General features: G+C 42.5%; 1 protein-coding gene across 1 annotated transcript in view; it reads right to left on the bottom strand.

The window, feature by feature from the left end:
* Nucleotides 1–2,361: 2,361 nt before the first annotated feature.
* Nucleotides 2,362–20,895, bottom strand: part of FRMD1 (FERM domain containing 1) — a 55,518-nt gene continuing 36,984 nt past the window's right edge. The window contains exons 5-14 of the mRNA XM_083434157.1: nt 20,395–20,471; nt 19,167–19,353; nt 16,262–16,417; nt 12,641–12,706; nt 12,396–12,464; nt 12,039–12,213; nt 10,299–10,634; nt 10,039–10,155; nt 8,807–8,886; nt 2,362–5,798 (exon numbers count right to left, since the gene is read on the bottom strand). Of these exons, the coding sequence (XP_083290283.1) occupies nt 5,511–5,798; nt 8,807–8,886; nt 10,039–10,155; nt 10,299–10,634; nt 12,039–12,213; nt 12,396–12,464; nt 12,641–12,706; nt 16,262–16,417; nt 19,167–19,353; nt 20,395–20,471 (1,551 nt within the window). The 3' untranslated portion in view covers nt 2,362–5,510. The remainder of the gene's footprint in view (nt 5,799–8,806; nt 8,887–10,038; nt 10,156–10,298; nt 10,635–12,038; nt 12,214–12,395; nt 12,465–12,640; nt 12,707–16,261; nt 16,418–19,166; nt 19,354–20,394; nt 20,472–20,895) is intronic.

Raw genomic sequence — 20,895 nt, 5'->3', positions numbered from 1 at the left:
CTGGTTGTCAAGAAATGGTAAAGAGAGTCTCTGCACAGGTGTGGCACAAGGGGAAATACTTCTGTGCATGTGTGCTGAGGGATATGCTGTGCCCCAATGAATTTTTGGGTCCAGGACAGGCCCATAGTGGAATAGAGACAATTCCCGTTTTGTTGCCTTGTGGTTGCAGCCCAGCCAGAACAACAGATTGTATTCTTGATGCTGCAACCAACAGGTCATTGTGGCAGTTAGGAAGGATACATTATAATGGCAGATCACTCTTTGTGTGTGATTCTTGAACAGAACTGTACAGCTCTACACCACTTTCCATGCTTACATTCTAACTATGCCCAAAGTTTAATTCCATCTGCTAGTCTATCTCAAATGGCTAATAAGAAATAAAGGAATAAGCCCCCAAACAAATAACCTAGGAAAACAATATTGGACAACTTGTCATGCTGATGCTCAGAACTGACTAATGAACAGATCCCCCATTCTTTTGGCTGACAGGATGTGCTACATAACTCCTTCAGTGCCCTCTACTGTCAAGAAAGGGCCATGCAATGCAACTCGCTTTGGAAACAATTCCTATTAATGTGTTGGACTCAGAGAACAAAATAAAGTGTGGCGTATATAAAACACAGTTTAGGGTCCTGAATCAGCAGTCAACCTTATTCTGATTGCCCCATCTAAGAACCTTGCAACCTTTGCCGTCATCTGCTCCTCTTGATCTGCCAGGAGAAAAGACACTGTAGCAGTAGTTGGGTGACCCGGAATGGACAATAAAAGAGGAGTGAAAATCTCATTCCTCAGGTCTTTATAAGGAGTGCACACCAGAAGGGCGTGCGCCACTGATCTGTCGCTTCCATCTCTGCAGGGACATAAGCGTTTTTCATGTGGAATCTTTTGGAATCATCCCTCAAGTATTAGCCAAGGGCAATACATTTAGCCTTGTGAGGGTAAAAGTGTGTCTATATTTTGGAATTGCTAGGTTGTACAGGTAGGGTGGCAGAGAATCAAAGTGGGAAGATGGGAAATGGTCATACCACGGGCAAAATTTCCTTATTGAGGCCAGGTTGTTCTGACGCTCAAATTAAACTGTTTGCTTTACTATAACCCACAGCGAGTAGCTGTTGTGGGGATAAATCACAAGAGTGAAGTTTTTGATTGGCAAATTTAGACCAGGCAATGCAACTCGCTTTGGAAACAATTCCTATTAATGTGTAAATGTGTTGCACTTAGACACTTGAAGACCCTTCTGTGGCCATGGCAGCGCCCATGTGTACTGTCAGGATTGTGGGAATTCCTGCGGATAATGCTGGGAACTGTAGTTCTGCGGTTCATCATTCTGTAGTTCATCATTCTTTGGAGGAAGCCATATGCTTCAAATGTACAGCATGTACATTAAATACACATTAAATAAATGAAACCATGTTACAGCTATTAATCCTATTAAAGGTCTAAAGACAGGGGGGAAATCAGCTAAACACTGTCCAGCTGCTGTGGCTCGCTGGTTTTAAGTTGTGATAATGGCTCTGAAATTGCTCATGGATTCTGGGTGATGGACTGAACATCAGAGGTTGAACACACGCCTTGCATGCAGAAGGTCCCCTGATTCAATCCCCACCATCTCCAGTTAAAAGATGGAAGCCAAAAACTTCAATAAAATGTGCAACAGCTAATTAACCTCTCAGGTGCTCAGAGGTTAGCAGGAAATGGATGTGCCAAAGAATAGCAAAGATGGTAAAGTGCTCTTCAAATGTATCCATAGACCTTAAAAGGCTGGTGAGCACTGTAATAATTTATTGGGCTTGCAAATGGAAAGCAGGTTCAGTTCAAACCCCTACAGTGCACTGCTGGCCTTGGGCAAATAACTGCCACTCAGACACCAAACCCACAAGATTGTTATGAAAATTATTATATTTTGGAAGACAAATGACGCACTGAATAAATTAACTATGCAACTTGCATATGTTCCAGGAAACTATAGTGAAATCCTAGCTATCACATGCATTAGTCACATGTGACAATGTAATAGTAATACAGTGGTACCTCGGGTTAAGTACTTAATTTCTTCCGGAGCTCCGTTCTTAATCTGAAACTGTTCTTAACCTGAAACACCACTTTAGCTAATGGGGCCTCCTGCTGCTGCCGCACCGCCGCAGCACAATTTCTGTTCTCATCCTGAAGCAAAGTTCTTAACCTGAAGCATTATTTCTGGGTTAGCGGAGTCTGTAACCTGAAGAGTTTGTAACCTGAGGTACCACTGTACTGATCTTTTGTATAGAGGCAGGGGTCCTGAGGCCTTTCTCTGAACGTCCTCTCTTTGAGGTGACCATTTTCACATTTCTCTTCCACACTCAAGTAGCACACGCTCAAGGCTGCTTTTCTAGCAAGCTTTTATTACATGTGTGTATATGTACGAGTGGGAGTTAGATGGATCCATCTGTGTGCAAGTCCCCCCCCCCCAATACAAAAGTTTTCCTTTCATGGAAAGGAGGAACATTGACCATTAAAAAAAAACGGAGAGGCTGCAACAAGTAACTTACAGCTGAACAAATATTGACAGCTGGTTTCCATATCTTCAGCAGATTAAAAGGCCCTTTTCTTTAATCGCATACCGCAGCTAAGCTAAACATGAAACAGAACCTCAAGATTAAAATCAATACATATATATATATCAGAACTCATAAGTTTACATGAACCAAAAGGAGGCTGCACAGCCATCATAGTGGCTGAAGAGGTTTCAAGACAAGGGGAATGAAACACTTAGCCCTGGTTCTCATGTTACCTTTTCAGCAGATGGAAGGGGAAAGGGGGGGGCACAATCCCCTTGGAAGGTAAGAAGGGACCCAGCTGTGATCCTCCTCAATTTAGGCACTTTCCATTCTATCATTTCATGTTGGGCTCTCCCCATTTGAAATAATCAGTGGGCCTTAATGAGGGGAGTTAAACTATGATGCAATGGAATATGAAAGGGCTTAAATTTGGCAGCTGGTTCCCCATGAGAACTGGTCCTCACACCCTGAACACAATTTGGGTACTCTTTCATTTCCATCTCGAATCAAGACAAGATATGTGAAAGTCTGCTGTTCCCTCCCCCATTTTTGCTGACTATAAATAAATATGACTATACAGACAGAAATACAAAGTGGAGAGAATATATGAACATCTTAAGCAGTGGGCAATGGACAAATGGACTAATTCAAGGGATTGGCACCAATTCTTCATATGTGAACTATGGAAAGTTAACTTCTTTTTTTAAAGCAATAAAGCCTGCAATAATTTCTCAATACAGTACCAACAATAAGTATTGCTGGTCTAAAAATGCCTATAGGGTGACTAATTGGCTCATGGGGGTCAGGAGATGTCAAACCAGAAGGTGGTGACAGAGGCCACAATCTACTGAGACATTCTCTTGCACAAGCTCTGCAGGAGAGCAGCTTCCATTCATTCCCATCAGGATCCTGCAAGGGAACTTCTTACTGGAAGTGTCCAGGATTTGAAACTGATTTCACACCTCTTGTGAAGAGGAAGCGCCCAGGAGAGTAGAAACTGCTACAGCTGCTGCCTTTCCCTCTCTTCACTGCCCTCCCTATTCCTGATTGTTAAATGTGTGCAAAAGGATCAACAGCACCAAATTGGGATCTCACTAGTCTTTTAGCCCTATAATTTTGTGGAAACTTTCTTTCTTTTTAGCCTTTAGTTTCCTTTGCTGACAACAGCTGGTCCAGAAAGAGCCATTCCACAGAAGTGGGGTGGGAAAATCCAATGTGCTCTTGCCAAACAGAAGGCAGTTAGGTTAATGCACATTGTCTTAATCGCATCCCCTGATTCTCACATTTGACAGAATGTAATGCTACCCCGAAGCAGGCAAAAGTGAGCCCAGAAATATTCAGCACATGAGAACGAAAGAAAAGCCTTGCCATCTAGTCCAGCAGTCAGTTCTCTCAGATGCCTGTGGGAAGCCTGCAATGAGGTTAAGTGCAGCAGAGCTCTTCCCACTTGTGATTGCCTCTGACTACTGGTTTCTGGGATAGTGCCTCCAACAGTGGAGGTAGGTACCTAGCCATCATGGCAAGTAGCTGCCTCATCCCCCTTTAAAGCCATGCAAGTTGGTAGCCAGCCCTAGTTGAACACAAATGTGTGTGCCTCCTTGGGTCTTCTCTAAATTTCCCAACATCTGGCTTCATTGGAATGGGCCGGGTTCTCGTTACTGAGACAGGGAGAAGAACGTCTCACACTCCACTTTTTCCACACCATGCCAAATTGTACCCCCCCCTTTGAGGATGTCTTCATTACCCAGCACTTATTGGCACTCCATCAAATGGGCCAACTATTTCTTTCCTTTCATACAAAACCATCCAAAGTTTAAGCTGACCTATGTCTCATTGTCTGTGACCATGAACATGGACCTGCATAGGAACTTCAACCATGCCAGTACAATTCTGGGAAATTCCTGTCCCCACAGAACTTACTGATCAATGACCTCTATGCCATTTCCACAAATCGTGTGACATCTTGCCTCCATTTTTCACACTGTTGTTTTGTGGTACAATTCAGCACCCTGCGAGCAATACTGTACCAATGCTACTTGTCCCCAAGAATGATGCACAGTGGGCTAACCAGGCTGTTTTCAAGAAATGGTTGCAAAAGAAATAAGGAAAGGCATAGCCTGGAAGTGACATTACACCCTCCAAAAGATTTATTGGTGATATAAATATGTCCGATGGATGTGAGAAAATATACATGTTTGGGCAAAGAGCATTGACCTTGATCTAGCAAAGCTGCTATAGTCCTTTACTAGATGAAGGCATAAGAGGTTTTTTTATCCAAACGTGTTGGGCAAATTTACATTTTGAGGTAGTGCTTTGAGATTTTGCCTCTCCTCTGGGGCTGCCCCTCTTTCTGAAAGAAACAGTTGGAGGGGCATGTGTCACAGATATGTTTCAGACATGATATCTGACTCTTTCCAATACTGCTACTTGACAAGTGGCATGTCTGGGAGAGGAAAACGGCATTTAACAGAAGACAAGATTCTGCTCCTTATGATGCCAAATGGCAGTAGAGGCTTGAGCATGGCAGACAGTTGATGGAGACACATTTTAGGAAAACATACATCCCTAAGGATTACACATACTGAAGCACTGTGAAGAAAAAGTGGTGAAAATTGGACCAGAGTTTGGAAAACAGGAGGCAAATATTTCCAGGTCCTGAGAATATGTTCAGTTTTTTGCCCACTTCTGGTCTTCATTTTTTGTTTTCAGTAAGAAAATTGTTCCTGAACAATTATCCTGAAGTGTTCCTCAGTTATCCAGTCTGGAATCATAGCATATTAAATGCTATGCTTTAATTATTAACCTGCAGCTTGATCAAATCTGCAATGATCAAACAACAATGACAAACCAGAGAGGGCAACAATAAGGAAAGGATCCCACACGATGAGGTAAAATCAGTATCCATTTCCCATTTCTTTTTCTTTTTTTGTAGGTGACCTTTGGCAAGATGTTCCGAAAGCTTCTCCAGTGTGTCTACACCACAAATTCCTCCGGGAGCTGATCTTCCCCCAAGAGATCCAGAGATAGGCAGTTCATGGATCTCTTCCCATAGAGGGCAGACTTGGTTTTGCAGTCGGCTGTTGAATAAACACATCCATAGCTGGCCAGCTTATCCTCTAAGGCGCAACCAAACGTATAGCTGTGTGAGGTATCTGAAGATAATGTGGCACTTAGTGGAGGATGAAGACACTTGTGAAGGCGGATGTCATCTAGACTATGGCTGTGCTGGTCCGGGCACTTCATAGCTTTGGGCTGTGCAAGCTGCCAGTTTAAGACAAGCATATATTAAAGCAAACAACTTTAAAACAAACAAGCAAGACAAAAGAAAAAGATTGCATGTGTGCAAGCTCCCATCTCGTCTCAAATTGTTAACATTCCTCTCATTCTCTTTAAGGAAAATTGTCTTAATGAAGAAGCTGTGAAGCATTATGGAATTGTGAAGTCATTCAACTATTAACGCCTAGATTCTGAGCTTCAGAACACAGTGTCCCCCTGGCATGTACAATGAACTGAGTGTTGGAAGGGAAGAGTTTGGCTGAAACAACGGTGCTTGTCTAGGTTGGAAAAAGGAGGGGAGAGCCAGGAGGGGTCTTGCTTCTTATAGTTAAAAGGTCTGATCATGGTAAGCAGAAGATTAATTTGTCTTCCTTTTAGAATCACTGTATTTTGATTGGTCCTTCAATATCAGCATGTGTCAAGGTTACCACGTCCTTGTGGAGATATACTGAAAATTAAAGTTTCATGAGGTGGACTTTACTGCATAGGAAGGGAGGGAGGGAGGGAGGAAAATAAGCCACATGGAAGTGGTACAGGAGGAAGAACTCCAAAACTTATGAAGAACTTCAATTTCTGACAAGTTCTTATCCCCGTGGATGTACTGAAATAGAAAGGCAATAGGAAGTGCCTTCCTGGATCAGACGAAAGATTCCTCTTATCCAGCACTCTGTTATTTTCAGTGGTCAGCCAGAGGAGTGAGGAGCCATTGTGGTGTTTTGATTACAGATTGTTGGACTAGGATGGCTGAGGAGATATGAGTTCAAACCCCCACTCAGCTCTGAAACTCACAGGTTGACCTCATTATAACCTACCTCACAGGATGTGAGGAGAAATGGGTTGGGGGGCATTTATGCTGCCCCATAAGAGGGGAAAGTGGGTGATATCTGGTATTCAGAGATAGGAAGCCTCTGAGTATAGAAGTTCCCTTTAGCTATTAAGGCTAGGAGTTGTGCTTATGTTTTTTGACATAAGCACACAGTAGAATCTCTGTTAACCAAATTTTTGAAATTTCCTGAATGTTATATGTATGATATGGATGTGCATACTCTGATTTAGTGCTTTGGGAAACAGCCCATTTTAGACCAAGGGGGCTTTCTAGGCTGCCCAAGCCAGCTTCTTTTCTCTCCCTCGCCACTTCATTTCTCCCTCGCCCTCTCAGAAAAATCAAAGAACAGCGGTAACGTTCCCTCCTTTTTGACAGAAGTGGATAAACTACGTACCTAAAATGGTATGTATGAAGGGGCATGGTATGGAAAAAGGATGACTGCTACCATCAGCACAAAGTATATTCAATTATACAGGAAGCAACGTGCTTCCCTGAACATTTTTTTAAAGCAGCCCTTGGACCACCTTGTAACTTTTATTTAATTTCCAATGGTTTATGCAGATATTTAAAGGATTTTCTGGAATTATCCTAAAAAGATCTGCACAGTAACAGGCTAGGGAAGTCTTTAATCTGTCCCCATGCACAAAAGTGGACTTGGGACAGATGCATTTGTTGCTACTCTTTTTTCCATAGATGTTCTTTCTGCCTCCCTTCTGTGTGGACACATGTGAGTGTGCGTATCTATTACAGATACAACGCTTCCTGCATTTAACTGAGGGCTCTGTGCCACAATAATTTTCTTAGTCTTTACAGGTGTCACCACACATTTCTTTGTTTCCAGACTAGCATGACTACCAGTCTGGAATTTGCTTACAAGTCAAAGGTAGGGAACCTGTGGCTCTCCAAATGTTGGCACTCCAACCCTGCCAGCACAAGCAATAGTCAGGAAAAGGGATGGGGAAGAGTTTCTATTCCGTTAAAGGCAAATCTATCAAATTCACACTTTCTGAAACAATAGGAGAACCAAAGTACAGCCATCCTCCCAAAATTCATACTTGCCTGAATTTTGCAATGTTTACAAAAAAATTATATATTCACGGGGAATGTGCATAAATCTAATGTATTAGTGAAAACAGCAGACAAAATGCAGCATGTTTGTTAGAGAAATTTGCACTAAAATGTTGGTGAATTTTCATGGGTACTTTTACGACTCAGCTTGTGATGTATACCAGCCTCATCCTACACACTGAATTCAGTGGGTTATATTTCCAAGTAAATGCTTTTAACACTGCAGCCCTTAATCACATGCTTAACTCTCCTACTGAAATAAGAGAGACTCCGGCTGGGTTGTGCCCACTAGTTAATCAGAATCAGCCCTGCAGGCTGTCTCAGTTTTAGGCGTATAAACCATCTTGTTGAGCACCCTGGATTATGGCGAAGTCTACTGAATTAATTCAATCTAGGCTTCCTTTGGTGCTGTTGACAGAGGGAGTCTGATTTTACTTTCAGATCTTTGCTGTTACGCTGTACTGGAGAATGAAATGTTAGATACATTCTTAGCAGAGCAATTTGTGCACTAACCACAGACCGAGAATAAACAGCGGTCCCACAGTGCTAAAGTCTATAGTCAAGGGGTCTTTCCCCCCTTTCCTGATGATGGCAACCACATTTGGAACATAGAAACATTAACATTAAAATGTAAAGATCGAAGTATTATTTACAGACCAGAACGTGATTGCTTAAGAAACAGCATCTGATTACACCACTAGAAACAAAATCCATGAGCTAAACCCAACCCTGTGCATTCTTTATTTTGAGTTGGATCCAGTTTCCCAAGTGACTGATGCTATCTTTTAGGCTTAGAAATAGATGATTCAAAAGAAAATGTCCTGGGAGTTTAAACCCAGAACTCATCCTAATGTGGCATATGATATTTGCCAAATTTCTTATTACAGCGTGTAAATGAGACAAGAGTTTGGTATGGCTCATAGCAACATAGCAACCTGCCTTATACTATCTATCTCATTGATTCATCCAGCTCATTATTGCCTATATTGATGGACAGCGGCTGTCCTTCTCCTACCAGGAGATGTGGTGGGTTGAAGGTGGAACCTTGCAGCTGCTCTGCCACTGAGCTACACCCTTCCCACACCAGCCAACATCTTACCTGGCGAAGCGATTCCTCACTCTGGCCTCTGACCTTTATTAACGTGACTTGCACTACTGAAAGATGGTTCGGATTTGTGTCTGTTGTGGGGGTGGGGAGAGAGAGAGACAAAATCAAAATGATAAGATTCAAACTGAAAACAAAAATGTGGATCAAAGCTTGTAGAGATACTGGTCATGTTCCGTGGTCATATCTCAGCTTATTAAGCCATGATATATGCACAAGTATTTTGCCCACGCATGCCATGCCTCTTTGCTCCTTCCTTGGATATGAGCTGCAATTAAACCAGGGAGGCTTTAATTAGCCATAGTTTTCCATTTCATCTGAATTGGGAAAATACGGCTGCCAGTTTCTGAAAAAGCCAGGATACCAAACCATGGTTTGAAGTGGGTTTAACGCCCTGGCTTGTTCCTGGTTGCCATCATTTTCTATGGCATAAAACCATAAATTATGATTGACTAAAGATTTCCTGGCTTGAACGTGGCTTGTGGCAAAGGGGTCTGTAAGTGAATGAAAGGATTGTCCGAGCTGGCTCCGTATATTGAGAAATGTGATATGGCAGAAGCATCAGAAGGAGAATCCTCAGGTTGCAAATTCCTTGAATTTGAAAGGCATTAATAGTGGGTATCTGCTACTTCTCTCTTCCTCAAAATATTCCTTACTCCTGGCTTATATTAAGATTCTGTATAGAACACCAGGCAATAGAGTGTTAAATTCACCAGTTACTGCACCCAGTCCTACCCATGTCCACCTTTTGTACCAGCAGATGTTAACAGATTATTCAAATTATTTTCTTAAGCAGGCTGGGGAGAGAGCAACAAGATGCAAGTTTAAGAATTACAATTCTATATATGACAGTAGGTTCTCACTTCGAGATGCTTGGTTCAAGCAAGCTCATTGTTACAAAAAAAGTCATCGTGGGGACATGTATATTTAGCTAAAGCTTCACACAGGAAATTGGGAATTCCAGCGCTTGAAGGAACTCTGCTTATTTCACAATTCTTTGTGGCTTCAGTCTCCACATTTTTGTGCCCCTATGACCTTTTTAAATGATGATACCCTGAAATACTTTCCCATGTCCCACACACCCCTTCACTCCACAAACAGGTTTCTTCAAATTTAGTAAAAGAAATGTCACACTGGAATATTTTATGCAAGTCAGAAACTTAAAACACTGTGAAACAGGATGCAACACTGACAAATTTCAAAGAGTTGCACGGATATCAGCTCACCTTGGCAGCAAACACCATCTTTTGCAAGCGAATCTGCAGGTTTTCCATGTATGACGTCCTCTAACTGAGGTTCATCCACAGGCACTTCTTCTGACTCATCCACTGTCAATTCAACTTCTGGAAATTACAAGAGAGAAGGTGGCACAGTGATATATCTTTCTCTAAAGTCACCTGCTCGCCCATTCATCCTACCCACCACTGCTCTTAATTTTGTTCCCACAAAAATGAAATACCTGCTGGCCATTCCTTCCAAGCCTTACCATCATCCTGTGAGTCCTCTTCAGCTCTCTCTTTGCCACCACTATCAATGCCAGAGCTTCCATAGCTGATGTTTGAGCTGCAGGACTTCTCCTTCCGATGAACCCGATCCATCCCAAAGGGCTCATCCACAGACATCTCCACTGAAATCCGATGCCTTGAGTCAGCCTCAATGCCCGACGTGTGAGAGCTGCCATGGCTGTCGGTCGACTGTCGAGACAGACGGTTGTTCTTCTCACTTCCTCGGCTGCTTCCACTGCCGTGCGAATGCTTGTCAGATGGGTCAAGGTCCATCTCCAACGTGTCGCTGATGTAGGATTCCCGATATCGTTTCTTCTCTGCAACAAGTAAGTAGGGTGGAAAGAAAAGTTTGGAAAAAGAGAAACTTAAGTCTCTTGCCACCTGTGCTGGCCTGATCACATGACGACACTGCATACAAATAGCGATACATATATTTAATAATAATTATGTTGGTGGAAGTTCCTTCACTGGTCATACATATATTTAATAATAATTATGGTGGAAGGAAGCACTTCACTGGTCAGACTAGTACATGTGGTGGAAGGCTCAACACCTCCAGAGTCTCTGCATGGAGCAAGTGCTCTTGGGAGCACTCACAATCTATCCAGCAACCATCACTCTTACCCGGAAGTGAAGCAAAAGGAAGGGCCATGGAGACAAAATGGCTATAGTGGTTTCTCATTCCACCCATTCATTACAGTTCCATGTGGCCTGATTATAATAAAACTTTCAAACCTCCAACTCTGTTCATTTTTCATTTTTAATTGACACACCTCATTGGTGGTTAAGAGGATTTTTAATACAGTGGTACCTCAGGTTACATACGCTTCAGGTTACATACGCTTCAGGTTACAGACTCCGCTAACCCAGAAATAGTATCTCGGGTTAAGAATTTTGCTTCAGGATGAGAACAAAAATCGTGCTCCGGCGGCACGGCAGCAGCGGGAGGCCCCATTAGCGAAAGTGGTGCTTCAGGTTAAGAACAGTTTCAGGTTAAGAACGGACCTCCGGAACAATTACGTACTTACCCCGAGGTACCACTGTATTTGTTTTTGAATTCTGAAATCATGTGTTTTATGACTTTTAAAAATCTTGCAGAAATTTGGAATGATACAAGCTAGCTAAATATTTTTTTTAAATTGTCATGTTTAAAGGACTGGAAGGGTCCCAGGTGCCTTCAAAAATAGGGGGTTAAGTTCTTCTCTATCAAGTGAGGTTAGAATGCATGGGAGACTGGACCCACGTTCTCCTTGCACAGTGGATTGTAGCAAAAAGGCCATGCCTTTGAAGGGTGGCATGACATCAGTGCCAGGTTTTTGTGAACCCTACAGACCGTATACATGACCTCCTCTTCCCCACCACAGCTGTCTCTGTCTTGAGCAAGCAGGCCACCAGTCAGCAAGCAGTTGCCAGCCATTCCTCCTCCTCAACTCTCATCTGCCCACACATCACCTCTGGGCCAAAGACTTGGCAATCAGCCCTGTGGTGCTGGTGAGTGGCAGCAACCTTCAGTGCTGGACCTCATGAAAAAGTGTGGGCCTTGGAAGGTGTCCGGTCATGGCAGCCACTGACGTTGGCCCTGCCTGCCTCACACCTTTTGAACTCAACACAATTTTCTGACCTGGCAAATATCTTTAAGCTTTTGTGAAAACCAATGTCTTTGCCCTGTGTTTGCCAGAGGCCTTGGCCCTTCTCAAATGCAAACCCTCACCATCACTTACCTTCTGCATCTTCCAGCATCTGGATCTGCTTAAGGATGGGTTGGATGTTAAGAAACACACGGTGGCTGTTGCTGAGCAGCTGCAGCAAATGCCGAGACCGGAAAGGGCACCCTGTGTAGTAAACTAGCTTCCGGGCTGAAGGCAAACCATCAGGCTGGATTACAAACTTCTTCCCCTAAATTACAGAGAGGGGGAAAGGAAAGTGCTCTTGGTAAACAGAATTGCACGTTTTATTATCTCTTTATATTAACCACCCCCCAACCCGATTATGCATTTGTCAGCTCTGAGCCTTTAAGAAATCATGCGATTCAAACTGCAAGTAATCCAAATAACACTGTCATGTTCTGCAACACTTACCAGAAATGCTAGTTTCCCAATGTGTGACCAGGGGAAGTCATAGAGCAGCTGGCGAACATGGTTCACCTCCTACAACAATGAAAACAAATGGCAAAACGACATTGTCGCAGATACACAGGAACAATAATCTGATTTGTAAAGTCTAGGAGACAGGAAGAAGTTGGAAGTGCTGGCAGAGGAACTGTGTGTGAGACAGAAAGAGAGTGGGGTGTTAATGCCAGATTTAAAATCTTTCAACTTCTTACTTGATAGATGTGCATCCCTTTAAGAGTCAGGCCCAAAATGATGGTTGGGCGATCCTCCTTCTTGTCCTGGGAAGACACAAAGGTGCAAGGTGAAAAGACAGACTTTGCTTTGGTGATAGTCAAGGAGGCTACCAGAACAGGACTGTAGCCTGGACTACTTCTGAAACGGATGCTGCGCATATACAAGCTGTGACCAGGATCACTTGTATAAACTACACCCGTTTCTTGCATGAGATGGATCTTGCCACCCTCATGCATGCCTTTAGGCAGACCACTGAAACACCCTATGATCTATTTGCGGGTCACACGAAGCCAAACCATGTCCACGTGTAGGGATTTGAAGGCCCAGAACCACCACTGTGCCCCAGGGGGAAATGAACACATTTCCCCTCCTGCTTTTTCTCTGTCCAATTTTTTCTGGTTTTTCTCTGGGCCTTCACACCTATGAGCAAGAGTACAAATCCAGTTCCAGACTTCTCTTTCCCCCAGCTACGTGGCCTACCAAAACCTATGCATTTGCAAAGCGGTTGCTGTGGACATACATCTGAAGGGCCCCTGGTTAGCCACACTTGCCCTACGACACAGAAATGGATGCTGATATAATCATAATAATATAAAGTGGAAACGAAAAGTAAATTCCTATCAGCATATGAAAAAACAAAACCACACACACACTCTCACACCAGTATTTCAGGTCAGACGGGAATTCAAGTATTAAAGTGACTATTTCAGATCTTCGGCACCCCCAGGCACAAAGCATGTCAGATCTTGCCCCATATAACCCTTCCAGCTTGTACTTGCGCAGTCTCAATCAGCAAAGAGCTTAGACTGGAAGAAATTGCAGGAGTGGGTAAGTCTTATAAGTGGTAGGCACAAGCAGGGCTTTCCTTTTTATGTTGTCATTTATTTGCTTTTCTGATAACCTTCCACATCAACAAAGCATGAAACAAAACGATGCAACAAAGAAAAAGCTTTCCTTTCAAAGATTTCAAAGAATTGACCAAAAATCAGAAAACATTCCTTGACTTACTATCATGGTTCCTTTTAACCTCTCTTTTCCTCATGTTTTCTAAGTTCACCCTATCTATCGCAACCACTTTTATATACTTTATTTAATTCTTATTCTGCTGAAAATTTTACCATCCTGCTAGGCAAATTGTTTGTGTATAATACTTTTCCATATAATCTATAAATAGTATCCAGTCCTCTTTAGATCTTTCATCATTTTGATTTGTTATTCTAGTGGTCATCCCTGCTAACTCAGCATATTCTAACAGTTTAATATGCCAGTCTTCTTTGGTTGACACTTTTCTGTTTTCCATTTTTGCACTAATAGTACATGGGCGGCCGTTGTAGCATATAGGAACAAATCTCTCTCTTTATTGGAAACTTCTGTTGTTATTAACCCCAGCAACAGTGCTTCTGGGTTTTTAGCAAAAGATTTTTAAACACTTTTAAAAGTTCAGTATAAATCATTTCTCAATACTTTTAAATTATGCTACATGACCACCACATGTGGTAGAAGGTTCCTGCTGTTGTTTTACACTTCCAACAGTTACCCTTTATTGATTCAGACAGTTTTGCTAATCTGTTGGATGTCAGAAAGCACCTATGCTGCATCTTCAGGAAGTTTTCTCTTAACGTATAGCATGCCGTAAATCTTATATTTACTTTCCACAGTTGTTCCCGTAGTATAAAATCAATATTATGTCCTAGCCCAACTCATCATTGCAGATTTTACTGTCTCCTCCATTGTCTCCCACTCAAGTATTAACTTATACATTTTTTTATAATATTTTGAGCTTGGATCTTAATATCTTTTCAAAATGAGAGCTCTTTTCAGCAAAACTGTATTTTTTGTCCAACTTAAATGTTGCCCTTAACTGGTAGTAACTTAACCAATCTGTCATTTGGTCTTTTATCTCTTCATACTCTGTTTGTATTCCTTCGCAACAAGGTTGAGGAGGACTCTGTATGTACTCCAGTTTGTCTCGGTGTTAATTTTTTTTCTTGCCACGGCCTTTGTTGGTGATAGCCACATCAGTGTTTTTCTTTTTAATAGGTTTTTATATTTTTCCCAAACCCTATAAGGTTTTTGCTGATTATATGGTTTGAGAAACTCTTATATATCCTTGCCTTTCCATTCCAGAGGCATGCATGCCATCCAAATTTTAAATCATACCCTTCCAGATCTAATATGTGGCTGTTCTTTAATAAAATCCAATCTTTTAACCAGCATCAGCGTGATGCTTCAAAATATATTTGTATGTCAGGGGGAGCAAAACCACCTCTCTCTTTATTATCAATCATAACCCTGTGTTTTATCCTGGGTTTTCTCCCTTGCCAAATAAACTTAGATATTCTTTCTGCCAGCCCTTAAAATTTTGAATATCATTAATTATAGGCACTGTTTGAAATAGAAATAGCATCTTTGGGAGTATATACGTTTTTATAACAGAAAATTTACCCATTGCATTTTACTCCAAATTTGCATTTTATTGCAAATTTGCAAATATTTTCTAATTTCTTTCCAAACCCTTGCATAATTATCATTAAAAATATTGTGGTTATTCGCAGTTAACCATACCCCCAGGTATTTTACTTTCTTTTCATTCTTTATACCACTAATTCTTTCCAAATCTTCCGTGAGTTGAGCATCCATACTTTTGACGAGCATTGTTGTTTTTCATTTGTTTAGTTTAAAACCTGCTAAGTTACCAAACTCTTTTATTTCTTCCAAAACTGCTGGTACACTTTCTAGTGGGTTTTCCAACATCAAAACAACATCATCCGCATAAGCTTTTAACTTATACTTTTGTTGGTCCACTTTTATACCCCTTATTTTGTCATTATTCTTTATCTTTTGTGTCAGTACCTCCAAAATCAAAATAAACAACAATGGGGACAACAGACACCTTTGTCTGGTTCCTTTCATAACTTTGCATCCTTCAGAGATAATGTCATTTACAATCATATTTGCTTGTTTTACAGTATATATAGCTTCTATAGCCTTTAAGAATGTTTTCCCCAAATCCATTTTCCTCAGAACTCTTTTCATAGATAGCCAAGACACATTGTCAAATGCTTTCTCCGCATCCAGACATATCAATGCTGACAAGCAGTGCTTTCCTATTGTCTGCTACAAAAAGGGAATGACCTTGTACACTCACAAATCATCATATTCCACAGGGGGCAATAGAAACCCCTGAACATAGTGAGCTATAGTCTGCTGTCTGCAATCCTACTGGAATGACTCTAAGTTTTGAAGAATCATTTGCACTTAAGTGGAGGCCTTTGCTGTAATATTATGCATACTATTGTGAGCTGGGTCAGGGTTGATGGTGGGGGGAATACAAACTTTGTCTGAGTCAGGTGGAGACATCCCTGGATTGGGTCTGGCCACCCAGAGTGATCTGAAGGTGCCAGGTGGGAGAAAGGGGCAGACTTCTGGTGTGAAGGGTGGATGGGAAGAAGCTGCAGAGGGTCTACCTGGCAAGCGCCTTCCTCCCAACCATTATTTCCATTTGTTTGTTTGCTTGCTTGAGAAAAGAACTCAAAAAGGCTGTCTGCATTTCAAACACAGCATTTCAATGCTTGAAGCAAGAATCTGCCCAGTTTCACCTTCTGCAGTCTGTAGAAGTGGACAGGCACATCTTCCAGCAAGCAGGACTCCTTGACGTACTTCAGAATGGCTTCCCTCGTAGACAGGCCTCGCTGTTCCCGGTGCATCTCTGGAGCGTGCTTCAGGATATAGTCACTCCCTCGCCTTGCAATAATCTGCCATGGGGGAAGGAAAGAGACAACGTCAGCAGCTTCCTCAGTCTCTCTTAAACAGGTCTGCAAGACAGGGTGGCTGAGATCCCCGGCATGGTTCGTGAGACTCAGGCGAGGGTACTCCCCTCCCATACAAAGCAGCTCTTTGAATGGTGCATCATTTAAATATTCTTAAAAAGAAGAATCCTGCTATAAGCCACTGTGTACTAGGAAATTTCTCAGTGTGTTCCTCTTTAATTACAAGGCAGCAACAAAGAGGGGGGAAACCCTACTAATACTTGTGACAATTGTATTCATAACCTAAGAACATAAGAATAAGCCGGTGGATCAGACCAAAGGGCCAACTCCTTCAGCATCCTGTTCCCTCAGTGGCCATGGAAACCTGCAAGCAAGACCCAAGCACAAAAGCACTTTCCCCTCCTGTGGTTTCAAGCAACTGGTATTCAAAGGTAGTACTGCCTCCAACCGTGGAGGCAAAGCATAGCCTTCATGGCTGGTAGATATTAATAGTCTTGTTCTCCAAGATTTTGACTAATTGTATTTTAAAGCTTTCCATGTTAGTGGCTATCACAGCCTTCTGTGCTCGCTTCGGCAGCACATATACTAAAATTGGAACGATACAGAGAAGATTAGCACACTGTCATTCCTCTGTTTCCCCATCCAAGTGGTGCTGATCATTCCAAATCACTAGAGAAATAATCACTAGAGAAATAATTTTCACAGGGAATCTCTTCGGGTCAATATTGCAATATGCACCTGAAGTTAATAGCTCAAATTAGGACAGAGTATCAATGTCTTTAATTGTGATGGGAAGCTCCTTCTTTCACAGTGCTACAGTGAGATAAGAAACTGCACTTCCATGCAAAACTTTTAGAAGACATTTGAAGGCAGCCCTGGAAGTTTTTTATGTTTGACATTTCATTATGTTTTTATATGTGCTGGAATCCACCCAGAGTGGCTGGGGAAACCCAGCCAGATGGGTGGGGTATAAATAATAAAATCACTGTTGTTGTTGTTGTTATTATTGGTACACCAGTAGCATTCCAAGGCAAGCAGTAGGCAACCCTTCTGAGCAAAGTGACCAGAGAAGATCAAAATAGTATAGCAATAGGAAAAACACGATGACTTTCTCTTGCTTAGAAGAAGAAAAAACAACAGGAGGGGTGAACAGGGGGCCCCACCAGGTGGCAGTGTTGAGAAAGGTTTGAAAAAGCAGCAAGTGACTGTAGTGGATGTCAGAGCTGATACCTGCTACAGTCACCGGGAGACTTCTCGCCATGCAAATTCTGTGTGCAAGACTGATTGCTTGCCCAAGCAGGAAAAATTCCTTCCAGGCTTCATCTAAACTGTGTGTAATAAGAGCTCATTGCAGTTTAGGTTGTATATCTTATTTCTCCCTTTCCTGAATATCACTCAACACTTAAGAGGCACTAAAACCCAGTCTTTACAAGGGAACAGTAAGCCCTCGAAGGGGATGTTCTTGCCTGAATGTCTTCTATTCCCTTAATTACAGGGAGGCTCCCTCAGGTCGCCGTACCACGGTCTCCCTTTGTAAGACTTCACATGACTTTAATTATCCTGCTGCCACGAAGCCTGATCTTTCTTAACTCCACTCTGCCTCATCAGCCAGGTGCCATGGGTCTCATGAGCAGACTCCAAAAACAAGGCTGCCCGCCTGCCAGCTCTTGCCAACATCCTTATCTTGCCACCGTGCACGATGCAGCAATCCTGAGCCATGGAACCAAACCAGAAGCATTTCATACATTATCTCGTTGCAGTGCCCTGGGGAAAGGGAGAGACACATCCTACCGGGTGCCAAGTCCCATCTCTGGCAGCCAATTCTATCAACATGTTTACTTGCATATGTGAGCTAGTGTGGACTTGGGTGCTGCGAGGTCACAAGCTTGCAGGGATAAGAAAAGATATAAGTCCCTTTTCCACCTACAAAACAACCCATGCCATACTCCTCACAGAATGGCCATTCCAAGAGTGATGGTGCAAGTTTTGGTTGGGGCTTTCTATGCCAAACAGAGAGCTTGCCAGTGTGTGGAGTCTCAACTTGCCCGACCTCTTAAAAGTTGCCTCTCTGATGCATACTCACTTCAGCTCTTCTTGTGGAGGGTGGGGAGGGAAAGCAATATTCACTGATTCCCCCTGCAGTCTGAAAATCTGCTCCAGAGGATTGGGCAGTGCCTTGGAACAACAGTGATAACCTGAGTGCTGCGGATTGCAAGGGGAGTTGATGCAAACTGCTCCCTCCAACAGCAGCCTCTAATGGATCTCAACTGAATGGGGTTTTCATTCACAGTGCTCAGGACGATGGGTTGTACCTAATGCAGAGCCCCGTCTCTGAAGGCAGGAGCTTTCTGAAGATCATTGGGGAGGGTAAACTGCAATGAGATGGGGTCTCCTGCTTATGCAAGATGCCTCCACCTGATTTCCCCCCTCCCACTTTACATCCCAGAATTTTCCTGGGGGTCTCCTAACCCCCGGGGGCGGCAGTGGTAAGTAGGAATTCTCCTTGCATGAATATCTTTACATTCATGCTTCACTGGATATAACCCCACATATTAAGAAAGAGCATTAGTAAGTAATAGGGTGAATTCAGATAACCCACTAAGCCTTTCATGCAAAGTCAGGTACAGGAGGAATTTGTGGCGGAAGAGAGCATAAAAAAGAAGAGTTTCTTTACGTTTCGTTCAACGTGAAACTCCTTAGTGATTTTGCTTCTCTCTCATAATGCAAGACTTACCCACTGTGGGAAGTAGGTCTGAGGTTCAAAGTAGTTCCCTCGGTGGAAGTTCTCCTGGAAGTCTCCCACGTCAACCTGCAGGCCGTAAGCAGCCAGCAGGAAGTAGACTTCTTCTTTGTCAGTGCACCGGGACCTCAACACTTGCTCCCGGAGATGGCAGTAGTAGTAATGGCGTGCTACCTTGTCACTGCAGGATAGGGAACACCATTGGGTTAGAAAACAAGAACGGAAGCAGGAAAAGGAAGAACTGCAGACAATTACCAGAGAATTATCATTCTGATAGAAAAGACTATATGTGAGGCACATTATTTTTGTCACCATCAATCATTATGTGATGTGCTAGAGGCCCCTTTCAGGCTGAGTAGGTTTTATTAGGAGGGAAGTCTTTTGCCCTCAGGCTGACCCTACCATTAGGCAGAGTGTGGTGGGTGCCTCAGGTAGCTGATTTTGGGGGTCCTAAAAGGCTCATTATTGCACTTTGACTGCCAGGGGTGTTTTGGAGAGCCACTTGTGGGATTTTACTTGATGTTATTTATTAAATGATTTATAAGCCACTTTTCAGGGCACAATTGTCCTCTTAAGGCATAGCACAAAACTCCTTAAGACAAAACACAGTATGCATCATAACATTTTCTGTTGAGAGGGCTGTCAGAATAACTTGAATGCCCACAGAATACTTTAACTTCAGCAGGGCAGAGCATTTGTTGTTCTGCCTCAGGCAGCAAAATGTCTTGAGTCAGCCCTGCTCCCTCCGAAGCACAAAATGGGCTGCTTTTAATGAAGGGAGGCAGAAATATTCATCTTGTGCTGACTAAGGTTTGAATGACATGTTGACAGGTGTGTTATAAAGGAGGACAAAGAGACTATCACAAAGCCAAGCTGCTTTTCCAGGATTGTAGCCTGGATATATACTTTGAGGAGGGCTCGTAATTAAATGGTTTTTGTTTTAATATGGAAGTTTTAAAAAACAGCAAAAGGGAGGCTGAGGAAAGAAAGAGTTCAGTGATCCAGGATCAATGAATGAACAAGCAATACAGTTCTGTCCAAGATCTGATGGTCCCCCAAACCTGTGTGGAAAATATATTAGCTATCACACACAATTTCAGACAAGTGGATCAACTGATATTATACCAAAACCCTTTCCCAAGAGCTACTATAGAGTGGCAGTAAGCAGAAAGAGTACAAAAAGAGAAACATGTATAATTTTCAAAGAATTGGGCAACTTTACCTTATAACCCGTCCATTTTCAACATAGTACTGTACTCTGAAGAAAGCAACCAAAGGAGGGCTGAACTTCTCTGTTGCCTTCAAAAGAAAGATGGTAGGGAAAGGAGGGATTACATGATGTCCTTAAGCACATGTACACACAACACTAAAACATGCTTTAGCTTTACATGTGCGAGCCTCTGCTAATCCAGACAGGGCCTTAGGCTTGGACATCTCCTGTTCCAACTCATAGCACAGCAGCTTCAAGGAAAGCACAACTTAAGTCACTCCAAAAGAAGACAGTGGGGAACTCCAAATCATTTCCCATGTACTTGCACAAAAACCAGTAGATCTAGCTGAAAGGTAATACATGAGGATCTGTACCGATCAGTGCAATGCATCCCTAATAATTATTATTGTATAATAATATTATTATATAATCATGGAAGGGGTATGGTTGTGACTACCATGAAGGGACCTTGCACAACTGAGCCACAGACTTCCTCCTTGATTTATAAACTAA

This window comes from Podarcis tiliguerta, assembly GCF_965153285.1.
Source record: "Podarcis tiliguerta genome assembly, chromosome: 3".
In the NCBI taxonomy this organism is placed as follows: Eukaryota; Metazoa; Chordata; class Lepidosauria; order Squamata; family Lacertidae; genus Podarcis; species Podarcis tiliguerta.
The sequence above is the reverse complement of the archived record's forward strand: the minus strand, read 5'-3'. Positions and strand labels throughout refer to the sequence as shown.